We start from the raw sequence: 22,740 nt of genomic DNA on the forward strand, positions 1-22,740 counted from the left end.
AGTCAACAGTATGTATACAAGCAAGACTAGTCATGAAATGATTTCACACTTATGCTTATACTTTAATATAGGAACATGTACTATCTTGTCAGATGTAATTTAGATGGTCTTTGAACTGATTAGGCAGAATTTATTTTGACAAAAATACTATATCAGTCTACAAAAGACATTAGCATTTTTGTTTAGAATCAAGCAATAGCCCAGTAAACATCATTTCTGATGTTTACTGGGCTATTGCTTGGGGACTTATGGGAAGTGTCCTTTATTTTTATTTTGTTTCTCATTAGTGGTGAGCAGGGCTCCAGAAATCCATTCACCCACTTGCCACAGGTGAGTAATCAGATAATTGGCAAGTAAATTTTCAGCCTTATTTTTAATACATTCAAAATACAGTGGTACTTTGATTTAGGAACTTAATTCGTTCCTGACCGCGGTTTTGTATCACGAAAAGCATGTATCTCGAAACCCAATTTTCCATTATATCTTATGGGAAATCAATTAATCTGTTCCCAGATTCGAAAATTTTAAAAAAAAATTTAAAAATAAAGACACTGTTCTCAACTAAATGAAGAAAATGCAAAGAAATGGAGGAGGGAGAAGGAGCATTTTTACACTATAAATATGCATTTTGAATACTATTACATATTAATTTTTATTTATAAAATCTTTGGTTTTACATGATTAGTATGAAAATCATCTTCCATTAAATTGTAAAAAAAAATCAATTTTCTTGTGGCTGGTTTTGTGGTTCAGGAGTTTTCAATTTGTTGGCTTCCGTTTCTTCTTTTTGCCTCTTAGGTGAGGGAGGTTTAAAAAACCTATCCAACGTTTACTGAATCTGTCGTTTCCTTAACATCCTTCTAAAGTGATTAATGACATTGTCATTGAAGATATTGGTGGCTCTAGAAATAACACCTTGATTTGGATGCCACTTGTTAACCAATTCTTGCAGTTTGCCCCAGTGCTGCAAGATTTTGTTTACATCACTTGTTGGAATTGCTCCCTTTTTTGTTGCTGTCTTCTTCGTCCTCTGAAGACATTTTGCTTTTCCTCCTCATCCCTTTCTTTTTCCTGTTCTCTTCTCTTCTTAACTCCTGTAGCTTTTCAGTGGTCAGCTCAACATTGTGCTCCTCTGTCTGCTTCATCAACTTCCAAATGCATTGTCTTGCCTGGGGAGACAACTGTATCTACAATGTCAATTTCACTTTCAGGTCGTTCCAATGCAGTTCCTCTGACACAGTCTGGCCATAACTTTTTCCAGGCTGATTTTACAGTTCTCACAGAAACATCTTCCCATGCCTGACCAATAAGACATAAACAATGAAGAATATTGAAGTGATTCTTCCAGAATTCCCTGAGGGTTAATTCTGTGTCGGTGATGACTTTGAAACATCTTTGGAAAAGAGCTTTGGTATAAAGCTTTTTGAAGTTGGAAATAACATATTGATCCATTGGTTGGTGTGGTGTGGTAGGAGGCACGAACTTAATTTTGATAAAATTAAACTCTTCATACAAATCTCCTTTCAACTGTGGTGGATGTGCTGGAGCATTGTCCATTATAAGAAGAACTTTCTCAGGCAGACCCTTTTGTGTGTTCTCCTTTGGGAGCAAAGACATCTGTCATCCACTCGCAGAAGAATTGCTGGTTACCCAGGCTCTGCTGTTACCTCTCCACATAATGCTGAGTTTGTGCCTGTTAACTTTCTGCTTTTAAAAGACTAGGATTTTCAGAGTGGTAAATCAACAGAGGTTTTATCTTCAGGTCACCACTGGCATTGTCACAAAAAAGCAAAATTCGTCTGTCTTTCATTGGTTTGTGTCCCAGCAATGCCATTTCCTCCTTAGTGATGATTAGGCATTTTCTTCCAGAAAAGCCCAGTTTCATCGCAGTTGAAAACTTGTTCTGATCTGTAACCTTGACTCCATCAGTTTCTGAAATTCCTTCATGAACCTTTCAGTGGCTTCTTTGTCAGCACTAGCACTTTCTCCATGTCTAAAAACACTATGGTTTGAGAAATTCTATTTTTGAATTTCTCAAACCCTCCTTTGCTAGCTTTAAACTCTTCGCCGATGTCTTTGCTACTGCTAGTGGATGGCAAGTTCTGCGAAAGATCTTTGTAAATAGTTTGAACTTGTAAACAGATCATGTTTTGAGATACACTATCTATCTCCTTTCAGTTGCATGTCATTAATCCAGATGAGTAGTAAAGTTTCCATTTCTTCCATAACTATTTCTTTGAGATGACACGATAGATACTCTTTTGGCCACATCGTTCCTTATAAAAATCTGCTTTCTTCACAGTTGTAGCTATGGTGGATTTGGACAAGTCATACTGCTTGCACAGATCACTTTGCCTGACTCCTTTCTCATATTTTCCCACAATCTCTTTCTTAATTTCTATTGTGATTTTCTTCTTTTCTTCTTTCTTAATTTTCTTTGACTCCATGCCGAAAATAATATGCTGATCAGCGAAATGACGCTTATCTGGTAGATTATTCAGAAAATAAACATGAACTACAATAAAACACGTCACTTATAAAAAGAAATACATACAGTACGCATAATAAATACAAACCTAAAAAAATCTTCACAAGGTGTATTGTTTGTTTACACAAATACCGAAATAGATACACAAAAAAGCAAATACATGCAGTGTTTGTCATTCATATTTCAGATAAATACGACATAGTAACAATAATCGTTACACTAGAGATGGTTCAGCGTGCACTCAGGTTCAACGTGCATAAAAAAGTTTAAAAATATGTATAATTAAAACAGATTTTAGTTCATTAGAAAAGAAAAGCATCACGGTTTGTATCTCGAGTGTTCGTATCTAGAGGTCAAAATGGGATATGAAAAAAGTTCATAAGTCGAGGTACCACTGTATGTTATTTTCTTTGCATATTTTAATTTTAAAACATCTTGTAATCATTAAATAAGTTAATGATCACAGTTGACTGCTAACAAACTTATTAAAGCAGTTTTATTTCCAAATAGTTGGAAATAAGCTATTGTAAAATTTGATGAGATATTTTGCAAGGTAGTAAGGTGGAGACTAGTACAGTCCACTATTGGGCATAGTGGGTTTGCCATGATGTATTTTAGGAAGACCATAGAGACTAGGTGGATGGGCATGATGAATTCATAACTTCTCAACAGTAGTGGCATCCCATGATTGTACATTGTCTAATAATTAATTTAATTAATTGATTTAACTTTTTGTTGAATCCCTACTGGTAGCACTGTAGATTGATCTATCCCTTAATAAAATATTAATTTTACAATTATACTTGGTGGTATTCATGACAGCACTGGCATTAACTTTGTCAGCTTTCATAATGACAATATTGATGTTCTGGCATAGGGGAGCTTGTACCTCTGAGAAGAGTATATTTAAAGGTGGTGGTTATCCCACGGTGGTAATGTGTTTCCAGGAGGCATGGGTGAAGAGCATTTTCATCAATCTGTTGTCCTATAGTTATCTTTTTTTTTTTTTTTTATGTTGCTCCAACTCACAAAAGGTTATTTACAAATCTATAGTATATATATATTTTGTATTGTGGGTGGGCTAAGGATTTTTTTCTATTGTTTATCAGTTTTATATATTTTTTGTATTTTTAACCTATTTTTTACATAGTTTGGAAATCCTGTTCCAGAGCCCAAGCATGGAACTTTTTCAAGCCACTTTAGGCCACACATACTCTCTTGAATGCTGTCAATATCAAGTTACTCCTTAATATCCTCAGGTTTTGATGATTCTGCCACTGATGACATCTGTTCACTCTCCTAATTTTTTCCTGAACCTCTCATGTCTGTAGTCTTCAAGCATCGGTTAAGTCTTATTTTTTAACCTAACTCTAATATTAATCTCTTCTGGTTGTTGCATATTTTAATAATAAAATATTTATTATGTTGTAGAATTTGAGAGAGAAAATCAGAAATTTAAGTTATGACATGAGCAGCACCAAGTAATTTTGCTAGTAGTGTTTTCTCTTTATATATAATAATATATATATATATATATATATATATTAATTTTTTTAGATATTTAATATTTCTTTGAGTTAGTGCATGTGAGATTAAATGAAAAAAAAATGCATGGTTAATGATTATGAATACCTTATACTGTATATGCTATTTGAAGGAATACACAGCTACTTAGGTACAAACACTATCTGTTCATAATTGAATATATTCAGTATTAACATGAAAGAATTCCTGTTTTTGAGTTGTGGACTGATATTATAGAAACCATGTGTATCTACTTTATCATATTAGTACAGTTTGTTTTAAGGAATGGAGCTTGGTGAGAAAGCATTTTTTTTTTCCCTCCTCAATAGTTAAAAAAAAAAAATTCTTTTAATTGATTTTGGCAGCTATATTTGAATTGTGCAGTTTTGAAGAGGTCATTATTGAACAATATCATTCCACTGTAGAGATAATATGTATAGTTTATAAAGTAGAACCAAGTATGATTTCTTTGTTTATTTTTGTTAGGTCCAGAGACTTCAACAATTTCTTGAAACTTTGTCTCGTAAAAGATCCAAGTCAAAGAGCTAGTGCTGAAGAATTGCTGAAGGTACATTTTTAATTAATTTTATTCAGGGTTGTACAGATCATCTAAAAATAGTTGAGAAATGGGAAAATAGCGGTTGGGCATGTTTTGTGGACTCAGACCAATAAGTGCATTAATCAGTAGACTTAAATTTTGTATTCACTAGACTGATAATTTTGCTAGTACCTGGATCCATTTCCCACAATATTAACTATGCTGTTGATATTAAATTTTAATAATATATATATTCAGTTGTTATTGGGATGACTTTTTGGACAAGTATAATTTATTCCTTATTTTTGGATATCTGTTATAAAAAAAATATCAGTAATATAATATATAACTTTCCCATTGTTTTAACAAATTGTTTTCAGTTTGTTAAAACAAAGGTCATTCCGGATGTTTTATAAGCTACAGTTCAAGATCATGTAATTTTATTATTTTATAATTTGTGCTACTTTATGTATTGTTAATATTTTTATTATATTTTAGGATAGTCTTGCGCTACAAAGTTATCAAGTGACAGCTATAATTTGAAATAGTTCTCCAGATGAATGAACTTCTAAAAGTTTGTCATCTCTTGGTGTATTATTATGAGTGGGTGTTGAAAGTCATAAGTGTTTGACAATGAGAATGTACTTATTCTTGTACTTTATGCTTTGCATTTTAAGTGGAAGCTAGGTATATTAATTTAGGATCTTTGGAGCAAATATTCATCCATTTTTGGATATTATTTGTATGTTAACTCATTATGTACTGACTAATAGTGAATTTTTCCCACCACTAAATCTGCTAACACCTTTTATTCCCCTATAGGGAGTAGGTAAGGCCATTTAGCCCTATCTAACTTTTGGAGCCAGCAGCAGATTTAAAAAACCAACCAAATCTCAATAAATATGGTTGTGTTAGTGTTAAACTTCCCAAAATTTGGGAAACTTTAATTCGTAGGCCTCTCGCCCAACAGCTAAGGCTAGCCAATGACACCCATCATAGAACTTTAGGCTTTGTCTAATTTTTTCCACTTCTTGTTTTGTACATTTTTGTGTTTTTGCAATTTTAACATTGTTTTCCTGGCAATGTGTCTCAGTGACTGAGACGAAATATACGATCAATTAAATTTGTGTTTAATTAATTATATGTGCTGTATTCATTCCATTAAACTTAATAATGAGTTTAAACCATAAGTCTAAATAGTTGATTATGATGTCATATATTTACTTATATTTAATCTGCTGTTTAAGTGTATCCTCTCATTTTATTTTGAATCAATGCTAACTTCTGAAAAAAGTCTTGTATCTGGATACCAAATTTTAGCACTTTTTTGAAACAAAATTCCACCAAATAGATAACTTCTGATTTATATTGAGTTATGTGCATTTATTTCATTGTATTCTGTTCATTTTAAGACTGTTTGTTAATAAAATGGCATTTAATTTTACTAGAAATGATCTGAATAGTATAGTATGGATCAAAGCTGAAAAATCACTGCAATTTTTGTTAAATTATGTTATAGTTTTGCTAGATCTGATTGTTCTAAGTAGGTTTAAGTAAACTCTGAAAACCATCTCTTTGCTTACTTAAATTTAATTTTAAAAAAATCTTGTTTTTAATTTCTTAAGAGACATATTCCTTAACTGATAGGTAGTTTCTAAGAAATGTGTATAAAGAGCATAATAGATATTTAAATAATTTTAATAGTTATATAAATCACATGGTTTATATTATTTGCTGTGCTGCATATTTGTGTGTGCTCATACCCCACTGATCTTTGCTTATTAATATAAGTACTAAATGATTATTAGTATATATAAAATATAAGTTTATATATGGAGGCCTGTGTAGCTCAGTGGAAGTGGCGCTTAAGTCCTCTGTGCTTGGTTGCTCGAAGTCAGGCTTAAGTCCAAGTCTAGTCGCCGACTAAAGGAACTTTTTTCTAAGCCTTTCTTTGACTGATTCCTGAGTTAGTCGATCTCTGGCATGGGCAAGCGGGTTTATCCTCCCGGAAACTCAAGAAAATCGACTGTAGTACCCACATTATTTCAGACAGTAACATATCTTGTTAGGGTTAGGTACCAAGAGATGGTAGCACTTGTTTGCCAGCCCCTTCATCGGTGGCTGCTATAATTTGTGATAGACATGGGCCAGCTATGTCTGATTGGCTACCGGTGGAGATTGAACTGCCCACTTGGTCTCCAAAAAGCTAGAATATCATCTATTAAATATCTGTATAAAGGCCTCACCTACTCCCTATAAGGGAGTAAAAGGCGTTAGCTGATTTAAGTTTATATATATGTCAACCACCCGAAACATTTTCTGTGATGTTTTAGTATAGATGAATAGTAGTTAACAAGGACTAAAACTTGGAAATTTAAAGAATGCATGAAATGAATCTTATATCCCTGTTATTCCAGCTAGAATGGGGAGTCATTCCACCCTTGTCATTAATATTCTTTCCCTTATGGAAACATCCATTTCAATTTAAGCCTCCCTCTCGGTAGAGAGCTTTTCTCAGTAGTCAGGCATCTCCTTCTATTGTGTGTAGTGTTGGTAATATCTGCATTAAATTTCAGCTTTCCTGTCCACTCCCAATCACATTCTAAAGTAATCCCTCAATTATCCTTCCAAATAACCAAGCCTTCAGTTAATTAACCAATCCCTTGAATAAATAGGTCAGTGTGTCAGCTGACTTCTGATACAGTACCATGTAACTGAATCTTCAGTTAACCAAACCCTTAATTAAATGACCAGCAAACAGACTTCCTGATGCAGTCAGGTAATTGATGGTTTAATGTTATATAAGTATTGTTCATAAACTAAAATTGATATGGGGGAAGGGAATTATATTGTACTAGGAACTTACTTGAAGCCACTGTAGCTCAGTCAGTGTAGATGAAGCCCTTTAGTCGGAAAGACCTGGGTTTGATTCCCATCTATGACCTGAGGAACCTTTTATCTGGTCTCTTTCGACTAAAGGTGAGTTAGCTAGTCTCATATGGAGGTAGAGGGTTTTTTCACCTGGAAACTCTGGTTTTTCGTCCCTCAGAACAGGCAAACCAGCTCTGTGAACACACATGGATTACAGTCATGAGTACTTACGACAATATGTGGAAGAGACAGGGTCTTCATTACATGTCTTTACACCTGTAGTTAACCATGAGTCACATCATGGTAGTCAACCTCCTAGATAGGAGACAACACATGAATGGAATGAAACTTTTTTTTGGGGGGGGGTCAATCTCCACTGGTAGCCAACCAGAGATAGGTGGCCCAAGATTATCACTAATTATACATGTCATCCGGTGAAGAGAGGCAACTGATAAGTGCTGCCATCTCTGGTCCATAATCCTAACGCTATGTTTTGCTGTCTGAAATGGTGTGTGTTCTAGAGTTGATTTTCTTGAGTTTCTGGAAGGGAAAAAAAACCTGCTTGTGGAGATCATCTAACTTGGGAAACTGATCAAAAAAAAAAAAAAAAGTCTAAGTAAAAGTTCTAGTTGGTGACTAGAATTGCACTTAGGTCACCATTCCTCAGATAGCCTAGCACTGTGGATGCACACTTTACTTCCACTGAGCTATTACACAGGCTCACTAGTGGTTTTTCTATTAATTTAAAAAACAATTTAGAATATCTATGTGAAAGCATGTCCTTTTCATATATTTTCTTTCTATTTGCCAGAATATTATGTTATTTATTAATCTGGCATTCATTAAAAAACTGGTATTCAGCTGCAGTTTCTAAAAAGAAAGTCTTCATATTCTTGTTATGCTATTAATCATTTGTATACATCATTCTCATTTCTTTGGCTATTATTTAATGTGTTAAGTAATAGGATCATTTGATATTACATCAAATAACACAGCACTTGAATAAGTTTTCTGATGATGAAATGAGAGATGAAAGTCATAATTCCAAATTTATTACAGCTTTGTAATTTAACTTTACCATGGTATCCTTGAGTTTGTCATTTTGTGACTTTGATTTGGCCATATAACCATAGTATTTTTGAGAGAAATCAAAAGGTGTTGTGGTTAAGTAAAGTTAAAAAAATCCAGAAATATCTAGAGAAGAAATTTACAGTTTAAACTGTAAGCAAAATTGTGCAAATAATACCTTTTTTTTTTTTCCTTTTTTTTCCCCCATGAACCATCGAGGTTCTTTAGCTGTGGGCTTCACAACCTCGACCATTTCGAGGTTAAGGTGGTTGGATGAATGGATATAGCTCATACTAATGTCTGATCTACATCTGTTCCAGCTTGTCTCAAAGTTGTTCTTTTGGGTTGAGATGTTGAAAGGAAGATGAATATTGCAGCAAGTTTTATTGGTTGGTTAGAAGTAAATGACACTTGAAAAGAAATTATTCTTCCTTTAATGTTCTTATTATTATATTCTTCCTTTAATCCTAGCCTATTTGTATATAGAGGCTATAAATTAAAGATACCAAGAAATTATTGTTATATAATTAATATATAGAGGCTGTTAATTTCACATCATATTGCTTCAGTATCCCATTTTTGACATCCTATTTTTTTTTTACTTGGCTTCCACCCACAAAAAGTTATCTGTAAACCTATAGTACATTTTGTACCATGGGAGGATTAGGATATTTATTATTTTACATAGTCTGGGAACCCTGCTCTAGAGACCAAACATGGAATCTTTTCAAGTTACTTCAGGCCTCCAATAAGCAAAGTGGTGATCTTAAACTGGACGATGATACTTCCCACCTAAAGATAATCGCAAACAGCCATGCCCGTGGTGGGATTTGAACCTGCAGCCTGTTGCTTGGTACGCTAACAACGTGGCCAACCAGACTGGTATATTGCCATGCATTGTAGAAAGTCACTATCCAGACCAGTTTTGATCTTTATTGTGGCCCTCATCGACAGTAGCCATAAAGGTCAAAACTGGTCTCCTTCCTGTAATGCATGCCAGTGCATCCAAAAGAAGTGTTATGCATTATGGGATATTGAAGCAATTTATGAATCTAGTAGCCACTATATGCAAATATTTTAGTCAGGAAGACACTTTATGCACAAGCTTTTGTTTACATAATTATGCTTAGATATAGGATTAAAATAAGAATTTTATTTCTTTTTGTATAAGTTATAGATACAGATTTATAACTTTGGTTATAGTTAAAACAACTACAACAACCAAAGAGTCAAGTCCATACCAGAAGAAACACCTTCAGAACTTTAAATCTCTGCCACCAAACTTTACAGTTCAAATAGCATTAAGCATTCCCCTTTCATCTGCCACATCCATTCTTGCTTATCCTTTTCTGAGACGGATATAATTTGTTTATTCACATACTTGGTATCTGGTATGTCGTAACAGTGGGATGCTTGGGAGAGATTTGTATGAAAGAACATATTAAAGATGCATTGAAAAGATAGGCTCTCACATCTGGCTTAACTTTATGCTACCAATGAAACACATCAGATACTTTATAAGCATTCAAGAATGCCATATGTTGAATTGAATTTAACAGATACGATTGAAAATTCAAAGAAGCTAATATGATGCATTCAACACAGTTATGGTCAGCATATATAAAAGACCTAAGAAGCTGGGAACTATGTTATGATGAGCATTCTCATCAGTAAATTTTGTGTTTGAAATCTCAGAACAATATGAACACTATCAATTTAACAACTATTTCTATCTATGGCATTTTGTGTTAGGAATTAGTCTGTTACATAGGTTCTTCAAATTAAAATATTTTATTCCTGATGAAGTATGCCATAGAGAAACACTAGTAGAGGTAAATAACTTTTACTTAGTGTTTTCTCACTTCAGATTATACTGGAAGTAACCATAGCTTCAGTTTTATCTGGTCTTGAGAGGGTGCCTTGTTATGACATTCATTCTTCTTCTTCTTCTTCAGCTTTTCCCACTTAAGTAGGGTTGCTGTTTGTAGTAGAGTCTCCTCCACAACCTCCTGTCTTGGGCTGTAGCCACATCCAAGTTCTTCATCCTCAAGTCCTCCTTCACCATCTCCTTCCATCTCTTCTTTGGCCACCCGCACTTCCTCCTTCCCTGCACATCCATCTGCATGATCTTTCTTCTTACATACTCTTCCTCCTCATCACATGACCAAACCATCTTAACCTTGTCTCCTGTATCTTTGTTCCTAAGTTTGTAACTTTCACCATTTCCCTTACATAGTCATTTCTCAGATGATTCTTTCTGGTCACACCGCACATCCACCTAAGCATTCTCATTTCCGCTACCTCCATCCTGCTGATGTTATTTTTCCTCAGGGCCACAGTTTCCATAACATACGTCATAGCTGGTCTCACTACTGTCCTGTAGATTTGCCTTTTAGATTGATCGGCACCCTCTTATTGCATAGCACTCCAGCCATCTCTCTCTCTCCAGTTCCTCCATCCTGCCTGCATCCTGCATCTCACTTCCTTCTCAGCCTCACCATCCTCTTTCATCGTTGAACCTAAGTATCTAAAGTCACTGACCTTCCTGATGACATTTCCTTCCAGCTCCACATCTGTCTCCTGGCTGCCATCTACTTTGCAACACATATACTCTGTTTTACTTCTGCTCAGTCTCATATCTCTCTCTCTCTTCCAGTACTTTCCTCCAACTTTCCAATTTAGCAGTTTAGCTACCACTTCTTCTCTTGATTTTGCACACAGCACGATGTCATCTGTATACAACATAGTCCAAGGCGCATCTTTTCTCACCACCTCCATCACAATATTAAACAGGAACAGACTTAGTGCTGACCCTTGATGCAGGCCAACTGTCACTGGAAAACTTTGTCTCTCCCAGGCAGGTCCGAGCTCTTGTCTTCACATTTCTGTGCATCTCCTGCACCAGCCTGACATATTTCTCTGGTACCTTCTTCTCCCTCAGACACCTCCAGACTTCTTGCCTTGGCACTCTATCATACACTTTCTCCAGATCAATAAATACCAGATGTAGCTCCTGTTGCTTCTCTCGAAACTTTTCCATCATCTGTCGTCGAGCGACCAGGCATGAAGCCAAATTGCTCCTTTGCAATCTCCACCTCCTTCTTCATTCTTCCATCAAGAACCCTCTCTAGGATTTTCATTGTGTGGGACATCAACTTTGGGGACAAGAGTATTTTCCCTCCATTTCTCTGATATATTTTCCTGTTGACAAATTTTTATTAACAGGTCCCACAGTAGGTCAATTCCCCCCCCCCAGTGCCTTCTGTGTCTCCACTGGGATCCTGGCAGGGCCCACCGATTTTCCATTCTTCATCCTCTTTATGGCCTCCTTCACTTTCACTCTACTACTGTTCTGCACCATCCCCTCATAAGGCTCCCCATCTTCTCTGTGAGTCCTGGCATTTTCTTCATTCAAAAGCCCTTCAAAGTATATTCTCCATCTGTTTCTTATATCCACATCCCTCCTTAATACCCTTCCTCCAGTCTTTGATCTGCCTCACATGTACAATGTCCTTTGATGCCTTATTAGGACATTCATTCCCTTTCACTTAATTTGAATTGTTTCTATGTCAAGCTTATTGAGTTGTGCAAAGGCTATTGGGAGTAGCTAGTTAATGTGTTTCCATGAATTGTTTTAACAAGATAGCATTATTATTATTATTATTGTATAGACACCTCCATGGAGTCCGAGAACTCTTTACAGGAAACCCAGACTATCCACACAGTCTATCATACCTCTTTCCTTGAATCCATTTACAGACAGAATGCTGACAACTAACACTAGCAACCCATTTCATTCATTCACAGCTCTCCAAGAGACAAATATAGTCCTTATACCCCTACTAACAACACCTTTTATTCAACTTCCAGAGATGACCTCTTGTTCAACACTCTTTAGCCAAGGGCTAAAACATTTCCCCTGCATCAGTCCTATAAAACCCTTTAATGTTTCTATCAGATCTTCTCTTTTCCGCACACCCTCAATTTGTCCTCATGGGGAATATTCCACAAGATCACTCACCATCTTGATTGCTCACCACTGAATCCTCTCCACCACTTCCTCATCCCCAAGAAACCTAGGAGACCATACCTGAGCACAGTAATCCAGATGAAATCATATCAAGGCCTTATAAAGAGGAATAAGTTCCTTATCTCTACCTCTACTTGTTCTTCAAAACCAAGAAATCTTATAGGTTACCTTAGCAATATGCCCTGTAAACTTTAACTTAACTCCTCTGTCTACTATCATCCCTAAATCCCTAGCTTCATCTATTTACTGGAGTAGTTCTATTAATGTTGTTAACACAGCTTGTAATCTATTTATCCTAAAATGCATACCCATTACTTTTGCTCATTTTGACAGCTTATTTAAATCATCCTGCGAGATCTTCACATAGTCTTGATTAACTATTACTCTCCCTAAGTTTGCATCATCAGCTAATAACTGAATATTTCCTTTTAGATTATTGCCTATATCAGTTATGTACACATTAAAAACAAAATTAAACTAGCACTGAATTTGTAGCACCACTAGTCACCTGCTTTCTCCTGGATTTTGCTCCTCCATATACCACTTTTTGATATGTCCACCAGCCACCCTCTTATTCAAATAACTAGTCGTATGCAATCCCTGTTCTAATTCATGTAACAGAGTTCCTTATGGTATTATTCTGTCAGATGCCTTTGCAAAATCCAGAAGAATCATTGTGTAGCCATTTCCTTTATCCAATTCAGTTGTCACTCTATTATAAAAAGTTAATAAATTACTAATGCATGATGACCCTTCACATGTTCTTATCCACCCATTCTTGAATTCCGTTTGACCAATTTTTCCAGTACTTTTACCACCACTCCTGAAATATTGCTTAGTCTATAATTTGCTACTGCAGTCTTAGAACCGCCTTTATGCAGGGGAATTATTTTGACCTCTTTCCACTACCTTGGAACTTTACCAGAACTGAAACATAAATTAAAGAGCCTAGTCAGAGGCATTGCCAGTTCCCTTGCACATTCATGCAAAATGCAAGTTGATATCCCATCTAATCCCACAGCTGTATGTACATCGAGATTCTGTAATGTATTAAGAACATCCAGTTCCTCAGTTCCCACATCAGTCTGCTACATATCTCAAACCATTCATCTCACTTGGATGATATACTCTTGCAAAGTGATCACTCAGTAACTCAACTGTTTTATCTGCTTCTGTCATCTCATCATCAGCAGCACTCGTTAGGGTTATTCTTCCATAGTCATTTTTCCTCTTACTTGCCACATAACAAAAGAACTCTTTGGGATTTTCTTTGGCCTGCTTGGATAGTTTCTTTTCATAATCTGATTTTGCTTTTCTTACTTTGCTTGTTACCTTTCTTGTCTGACTCTTGTATTCTTTGTGAGTTTGCTGGTCACCTTTCTCTTTATATATATATACATATCTTCCACAATTTTTTTTTTTTCCCAGGCATATGGTTGCAAAGTGCATGGCTACTAAGCTAACTGCACGGACAATTAACATTGCTTTCTCTATATTCCCCTTAACTATCTCCCATGTGCTACCAACATCCTTCCCTTTCATTGCTTAATGCCATGACAACTTCAAGCTTCCTCCTAAGCTTGTCATAATCACCTTCCTTTTAGTTCCAAATATACTCCTTGACAGAATATTCCTCATGTTTTGCAATCTCTTAAGTCAAGACTGCATATTTGCTTTTCTCAAATGGAGGCAGTGTTGACCAGGACCAGGTCCAATACTCTTGCACCTCTAGTCTCCTCCATCACATTGCCTCAAGTAATTGTCTCTTAGTAGGTGTATAAATTTCATTTCCTTCCTGTCATGTGATTTTCTTCCTTCCAATCCATAACTCTATAGTTGAAGTCCCCCCCCCCCCCATAATAATAATAATAATCCCTCCAACTGCACTCGTACCAATTTTCTGAAATGTGATTAAATGATTAAATGAATTAGCTGGTTTATATTTTGCTGGATTTCAAACCAGCATCTTTAGAGTGCATTACATGTTATAGTTAACACATGACAGTGAGTAAGTAAAACAATTCAAATTGTAACAGACAAAAGATTTAAAGTCCTAATTTAAAACATCATCTACCGCCGACTACCACCACTAGTACTTTCACAGACAATCGCAAACATCCATGCCCACGTCTGGATTCGAACCCATAGCCTTTTGGCTGGAGAGCAGATATGCTAACCAGGCCGGCAAATTATTTAATCTCTTTATAGAGAAGATCTCTGTGCGACTGTGCCATTTTGTTTAGATAAGATAATATTATTAATTTTTATCTATCAATCAATCCTCATTTTTTATGAGATTTTCTCTATAACAATTCTTTCTATTTCCGAGTGTATTTATATATGCATATGCACAACGGTTCACTTCCGATTGGTGCAATGACTTTTAACTGTTTTTTAGAATCCAAAAAAAAAATCACTGACTCAAGACCAAATACAAAAATTAGACATTTAATAAAACAAAACCAATATACAACTTCAAACAAAATTATATAACTACAAAATTAATTGGATCCAAGGACTTTTAAAATAAACTTACACTTAAGAGATCACCCATTCTATTACTGATTTGTTTACCGTATACTTCATCACATCTACTAGACTAAACACTTTGTTTACACAATAACAAACATGTTCATAGCCAGATTTTCTTTTAAGGCCTTTTTTTTTTTTTTTTTTTGAAGATATAAGACTCTCTTCTTCTTTTTCATAGGATCCTTTCTTATCACCCTCATATAGCACACATTAATTCTTCCTGACTCTGAAGTATAGACATTCTGAGCTCACTGAAGTATAAATACTCTTGCTTCATGCTATTCAATTTTGCTAATTTTTGTACCAGCAAAAGGTTTCTTCTGCTGCTTCATCTAAGTTGCTAAATTCTGTCTCCTTTTTCTAGTAGAAATAACAGTTAGATCCAGCATCTATAAATTGAAATTTTCCAATCAGCGTTTCTTTGAACATTCCTTTAGAACGTCAATAGCAATATCTTCTTTTATTCACTAATACTTAGTTGACGGTCTTAACTCTTCCACTTTAAAAATTCACAGTTCTAAGATTCCCTTTTCAGAATCTACTATTAATCTTCTAATTAGTGTTTCCTCGAACGTTCCTTTAGAATGTCAATTGCAATATCTTCTTTTATTTACCAATATTTATTGACAGTCCTCCACTTTAAAACTTCATAGTTCTGCGATTCCTTTTTCAGAATCTCCTATTAATCTTCCTCCGACTGTCACATAAAAAAACTTAATTTCCTCTGAATCTAAATATCTGCTGACCTGCGTTCTCTTTTCTTCCTGAACGCTCTCTTGTTTTCTCTGTTACCCCGATACTGAACACTTTCTCTGTCAGCTGTCAATCACCCATCAAACTCCTCGGCGAGCATGCGCACTCCATGAAAGTGGCAAGCGAGAAGCTAAGTATAATGGCTGACATGTTGTCTTCGTTAGCGACAAGAAAATGTCTTTACAAAACACAGCACTTAATAATTTTAAACCATAATAAAATTTCTGAAAGTATCCAAATCCAGCAAGTACATAAATTTTTTTTAAATGCTTCACATTCCATTTTGACAAAATAACATCAATAATGGGCACATCACAAGTGCTGACAATGCATGTTATGAAACCAAAACTAATAAACATACTAACATAAACAATTTGTAAAAATATTCAGAATTTTAAATTATGATTATTTTTATACCTGGACCAGTTTTTCGCCAGTAAACCGCAGGAGTTTTATGAACACGGCATAATGAAGTTGGTGGACAGATGGCAAGAGGTCATTGATAAAGAGGGTCAATATATAACTGACTAGTATGCATTATATATATTAAATAAAATGTGTTTCATTCCACTCTGAAAAACTGAACGAACTTATTTGCCAATGCAATATATATATATATATATATATTTTTTTTTTTCCCCTCCTAACAAGTATACAAAATATACAATCGCTGGTCAAAAAAAAATTTACATAAGTAATTGTTACTCATTTTAAGTGGCATCCAATGAAGAGGCTGTGTCAGACAAGTGCTGCCATCTTGTGGTCCTTAAAACTATGCTGTCTGAAATAGTGTAGGGTTCTATGGTTGATTTTGAGTTTACAGGATGAAAAACCAGAGTTTCTAGGAGAAAAAGTTGTCCATGCAAGAGATCGACTAACTTGGGAACTGTTGAAGAAAGGCTTAGAAAAAGTTCTCTAGTCAGCAACTAGAAATGAACCTAGGTTTTTTTCAAAGGGGCAGCCTAATGTGGAGGAAGCAAATGTCACTTAAACTGAGCTACACAGGCCTGCACACTGTGTATGGTAGTAGGGAATACGTACTGTTTTAGGCTTCATTAAAAGAGAAAATAGGAAGGCTAGAGAATGCTAAAGGTAGGGGCAAAAGAAAGCCTAGTCATGTACAATCAGTCCAAATGAGGCTCTTTTTTTGTAGTATGTGAACATAAGTTGAAACACATTTAGATCATGTAGTTGAAGTGCTGTTATAAGTAATTTATATTGAATTTTTCTTGTTTGATTATATCAGTGTGATATAAGAATCATTAATTTAACATTTGTTTGTTTTTGTAAGCATCCCTTTATTGCAAAGGCAAAAGATGGCAAACCGCTGAGAGATTTGATCAGTGAATACAAAGCAGAGGTGGTAGAAACAGTAGAGGATGCTGACGATGAATCTCCAGATGTAAGAACTATCATTATTTATTTTGCTTCTGTGTGTGTGTGTGTGTCTCTCTCTCTCTCTCTCTATCTATATATATATATATATATATATATATATATATAAATTAATTAACAGCCTATTTTTCTACCCACTGCAAGGTGAAAGCCTCCCCCATTGCTGGAGGTTTTGGGTCTACTACTCCCATGGTGACCCAGTCCATATTGGGAGAGGACAATCACAAACTTCCATGCCTATGCGGGATTTGAACCTGCATCCTCTTGGCTGGAGAGCTGATACACTAACCACTCGCCCAACCAGGCCAGAATATATATACGAGGTGGTATCAACAAGTTTCGAGCCTAGGTTTCTAACACGCCAACAGATGGCAGTATAACGCACAATCACAGAGAGCACCTACCTTCATAAGTCAGTGTGCCAAAAGACATCGTCCTGTGTACATTGGGAGCTGTGCAACTGATGCTATTCTGGCCACCTGCGTTACCACATCTGCAATTTCATCAAGGACAGCAAGTTAGAAGAAAGAGCAAACGTGAAATTCTGCATGAAACTGGGCAAATCTGCCACAGAGACGTTTGACATGATTCGGCAAGTTTATGGCGGTGCTGCAATGAGTCGTTCGAGGTATTTTGAGTGGCATGAGTGCTTCAAGAGCGGAAGAACATCACTGGAAGACGATGAGAGATCAGGAAGACCTTCAGCGAGCTCAACTCCCAAAAATGTCGAAACCATTCAGCAACTTGTGCATGAGGATCATCGGAGAACACTCCACAACATTGCTGCCATTGTCAGTGTGTCATACGGAACAGTCCAGGCAATTCTCATGTGTGATTTGAACATGCGCTGTGTTGCTAAGTTCGTCCCCAGGCTGCTGACCCAGGAGCAGATGGAACACATCGAAGTCTGCCAAGAACTCAGTCAGCGTGTCGTGGATGTTGAGGATCATTAATGGTGATGAAACTTGGGTGTATGGGTATGACCCTGAGACGAAGCAACAGTCTTCACAGTGGAAGAGCCCATCATCTCCATGACCGAAAAAGGCGAGGCAGGTCCGCAGCTTGACGTGCATGCTCATCGTCTTTTTCGACATTTGCAGCATTGTCCATCGAGAATTCATCCTCTTAGGCCAGACCGTCAATAGCGAGTTCTACTGTCAGGTTTTAAGGCATTTGAGGGAGGACATTCGGCAAAAGCAACCAGATCTGTGGCTCGCAAAAAACTGGATGCTACATGACGACAATGCACCCTGTCACTGAGCTCTCCTCACATGAGTTTCTCGCCAGAAACAACATGATCTCACTTGTGCACCCACCCTACTCTCCAGATTTGGCTCCTGCAGGCTTCGTTCTCTTCCCGAAGATGAAGATCCAGCTCAAAGGTCACCATTTTGACACCATTGCGGAGATCCAGCACGAATCGCAAAAGGTGCTTGACATTCTTCAAAAAGAAGACTTCCAGGACACATCCCAGAAGTGGCAAGAACGCTGGGAGCACTGTATTGATATGCAAGGGGACTATTTTGAAGGTGATAGTGTGTAAGCGTTGATAAATAAAGTAATTTCTTGTAAACAGAGCTAGTCTCGAAACTTTTTGATACCACCTCATATATATATATCCATTTGTATTTTTTATTTTAATCTGACTAATCAAAAGTTGTTAATCTACAATTTATTATATTATTACTGATTAGATATCTGGGAAACCCTGAGTCAGAACATTTGATTTTCTGACTCAGTGTCTCCACTAAGCAGAGATGTGGTTTCACATCAGGTAATGTTAATCATCTTGAATTTGATGTGAGTTATATTTGTTTTTATACCATCTGCTTCCTACCTTCTTATAAAAAATAAAAAGCAAAAAAAAAAAAAAAACATTCAAGCTTTATGTTGTTCATTTCCTATTATTATCAGACTTCCAGGTAGTCAAGGACTCAAGGGAGGCCATAAATCACCTATGTCAGCTGTTGTGCTGTCTCTTAAATTCATTCACACAAGATGCACTCACTGCTCCATGAGAGAAAAATCTAGTTCTCACACCTTTCTTAACTGCAGACAAACTTAACTTTCACGAACCCCTCTCTGTATGATATAAAAATTCATACCCAGTATCCTATAACTGTCTCTCTCTCAGAAGAGTATAACCTCTCTATCTTGTCTGCAGTCACATAATCTCAATCTGGTTCATTATCTACATTTCACAGTCCTAATATCATATTTGTAACTCTTTCTTCGAAGCCTTTCCAAGCTTCTCCCTTGGAACCCAGGAGAACAAATCTGCACAATATAGTCCAGGTGCAGCCATATCAGTCTTGTAAAGAGGCAAAATGACTTCCATATTTACATGTCAGTGTTACTTTAAACTTGCTATTATCCTCTGAGTTGTACTTGCAATTTTTGCTATGTGACCTTTAAACTTAAACTTACTGTCCACCGTAATGCCAAGATCCATAGCCTCATTAGTTAACACCTTTTATGATTCACAGGAATATCTTTCATATGCAACCATGCTGTACTCCCCTTGCTTATCAGACGACTGGGGTGGTCACAACTGTGTTTTAGACTTCTGTTTTTTTGCCATGTAATTTGTGATCTTTTTAGTATATGATGGGCATCATTGAAGAAACCCAATACATTTTATGTTGGAACCTTAAATTGTGATGACAAACCAACTAGTGTGTAGAGGTTGTTTGCTGTTTATCAATTGCCAGTAAATATTCCAAGCCAACTCGTGTGATTCTTGTGAGTAGCAGTGTTTGCTTTTTCTTTCTTCTCCCCCGCTTCCCTAGTAATTCATGCAATAGGCAAACAGTTAATACACATTGTATGCTGACTAAACACGTTGCTTTGCCATCGTAGTGCTTAGTTTGTTCACATGAGCAAAAGTAATTTTTAAAAAAAAGCAACTCTTCCAGTATCTCCTTCAACAGCATGAGTACAATTGCAGACAACTAAGTCTGACCTGTTATTTTAAGAGAATCTGCTGTTTCTAACAGCTGGCAGTTGCAAGAATCAAATCACTGTCTATTTTAATCACCTGAGTATTGATTTCTTTCATCACACAGACATTAATGTGTATTTTGTGGACTTCATTGTCCACACCTCAAACTGGTTTCTGTTCCTGCTGATCAATCTGTAAGAAATGCTGAGATATTTTCTGCTAGTAATCAATCATTACAAATTATTCACCTGCCTGTTACAATATGATTAGTCTTCATTATCCAGTCAATACTTTTGATCTTGTCTGAACTAGTTCTCCTTCCAAATATATTATGGATACTATCTCTTCTCTTGATAACTCAGACTTAGCATTGTCCAAGTTTTGGTTTCTATGGAACATGCTTTCCCAGTTGCTTTATCTGTCATGCCTTTGGATTAGATTATTTCTGTTATTTCTATTCTTTTCAATGGACTGATTATTGCTTTCACTCTCCTTATTGAAACCCATGCTCTCATCAAATAATATGAAATAATTCTTACTGGTATAGTCTTTCATCCTCTGGTCTACTCAAAACCTTGAAGTTTAGTTTCTTAAAAACAAAAATTGTGCCAGGGCAGTCCAAAAAAATCAGCATACCAGAAGTGGCTAAGGATAAACCTCCATCTTCACATTCAGGTCTATGCTGCAACTAACAGTAGCTTGTGAATATTCCATTGATCCTGACCAAAGTCATTGCTTACAGTTTCTTCTCTCTCTTCCGAATTTTACTATTATAATGTCTTCAAAAATGCAGCTGACCTTCTGACATCAATTTCCTCCTACAGCTCCTGCATAGATAACCAAGATAAATCATATTCCTCACTCTCAAGAATAGCTCACTGCATGTGTTTAATGTTTTGTGAAAGACATTAAAGGAATACTGAATATCTTTGGATACTAACAAGTCTTTTGGTCCTATTATCCTATCTCTTTCTCATGTTCAGAATTAAATTCACATTTATATCATCTAATCATCCATCATACTCATCTGATGTCTAACAAAATACATTATAATTGGAAACAAGTTTAACTCATTTAAAAAAAAAAAAAGCAACCATCAAACTTACCGACATCCTTATCTCATTTCTGGAAAATAGTGGTCATCAATAGCCAATTTCACCAACAGAAAGTCTTTTACTTAACCAGTGGCCACCAATTTGAATTCCTCCACTCATTCCATAGCAGTGCAAGTCTCTTAGTTCATTCAGTGATTTCCTTTGGTCATAAAGACTTAGGTTTGAATTCTGTCTAGAATTCAGATAACTTTATGGCAAGGTTTTTTCATTTGAAAGTGAGTTTAACATATCTTGTATAGAGGTGGCAGGGTTTTTATGGGGTAAAAATCCAGGAACTTAAATTTTTCATCTTGCAAAATGGGCTATTTCAACTATAATTCCAACATCTTCAATTCATAGTGGATATTCTAACCCAACATTAATCACTTTGACAAAAGTCATGGAAAGGTTTGGAGAAACCATTATTTTTGACATCCATAACATTTGAAGTCTTGCATAAAAGGCATGTTTATCAAACTACTCTTATAATCTGCCTTTCGCTCATATTAGTTGGATTGCAAAATATTTCCTCTTCACATTTTCCCACGAATATTGAAGTACCCCAATGCTAAGCACCTTCATTGATGTTCTTTTTATTATATATGACATCTCTTACCAGATACAATCGTATTACTAGCATTGAGGAATACATTGAGGAATGTATACCAATATCAGCAAAGCTATTGGTATACATTCCTCTTAATCATTTAAAAAAAACCTACTGTTCAAACATTTTTTGGATTCATTATTTTCTGTAACCAATCTTCTAACATAGATCCATTTGCCATTCTCTGGTGGGTAAGGAAAACCTTGTGAATGTCACTATTACCAAAACACAGTCCTGTATTATTTCTCACACGAAACTTATAATTTCATTTTCCTTCATCATCATCAAATTCTTGACATGTACCCTCAAGGAGTGTACAGGATATGATGGTACTACATGAAAAATTTACACCATTACTAACTTCCTATCTACAATTTTCCTCCAAATCAGTCTATTACTTGTCAAGACTCCAATATTATCATTATCAGATCTTATATTTCTATTGTCTAAGGCACATTCTACTGTATCAATCCACCTATATCTTGCTCTTCCTCTGGGTCGTTTTCCTGCCAGCCTGGCATAGAACACTTGTTTTGCTAATCTTTCCTCACCCATTCTGTTTAAGTGACCATACCTGAGATTAGCTCTGCTAACACATTCCTGGATGCTGACAATGTCAAGTTCTTTCCTAATATGTTCATTTTTAATATGATTTTGCCTTTGATGCCATCTGTTCACACCTCTAATCTTTCTCAGGACTCTCATATCTGTCTCTAGTCTTTGGTCAAGTGTTTTACTTCTGACCCAGCTCTCAGATCCATAAGTTAAAACTGGTTTGAACACTGTCTTGTATACAGCTAATTTAGTGTTCCGACTAATTTCTCTCTTATTCCATGTGAATTTATTCAATTGACTTTCTACCATACCACCTTTGATTCTGTTGTCTATTTCCATATTTA

At 35.9% G+C, this 22,740-nt stretch overlaps 1 protein-coding gene across 1 annotated transcript in view; it reads left to right on the top strand.

Moving 5' to 3' along the window:
* The window catches only part of LOC150110552 (serine/threonine-protein kinase 10-like), a 283,018-nt gene that overhangs the window by 65,887 nt on the left and 194,391 nt on the right, over window positions 1–22,740 (top strand). Inside the window, exons 6-7 of the mRNA XM_090399708.1 lie at window positions 4,499–4,580; window positions 17,096–17,206. Of these exons, the coding sequence (XP_090255834.1) occupies window positions 4,499–4,580; window positions 17,096–17,206 (193 nt within the window). The remainder of the gene's footprint in view (window positions 1–4,498; window positions 4,581–17,095; window positions 17,207–22,740) is intronic.

The sequence above is a fragment of the Typopeltis vanoorti genome, chromosome 1 (genome assembly GCF_054136105.1).
Source record: "Typopeltis vanoorti isolate ZY-2024b chromosome 1, IOZ_Tvanoo_1.0, whole genome shotgun sequence".
Classification (NCBI taxonomy): domain Eukaryota; kingdom Metazoa; phylum Arthropoda; class Arachnida; order Uropygi; family Thelyphonidae; genus Typopeltis; species Typopeltis vanoorti.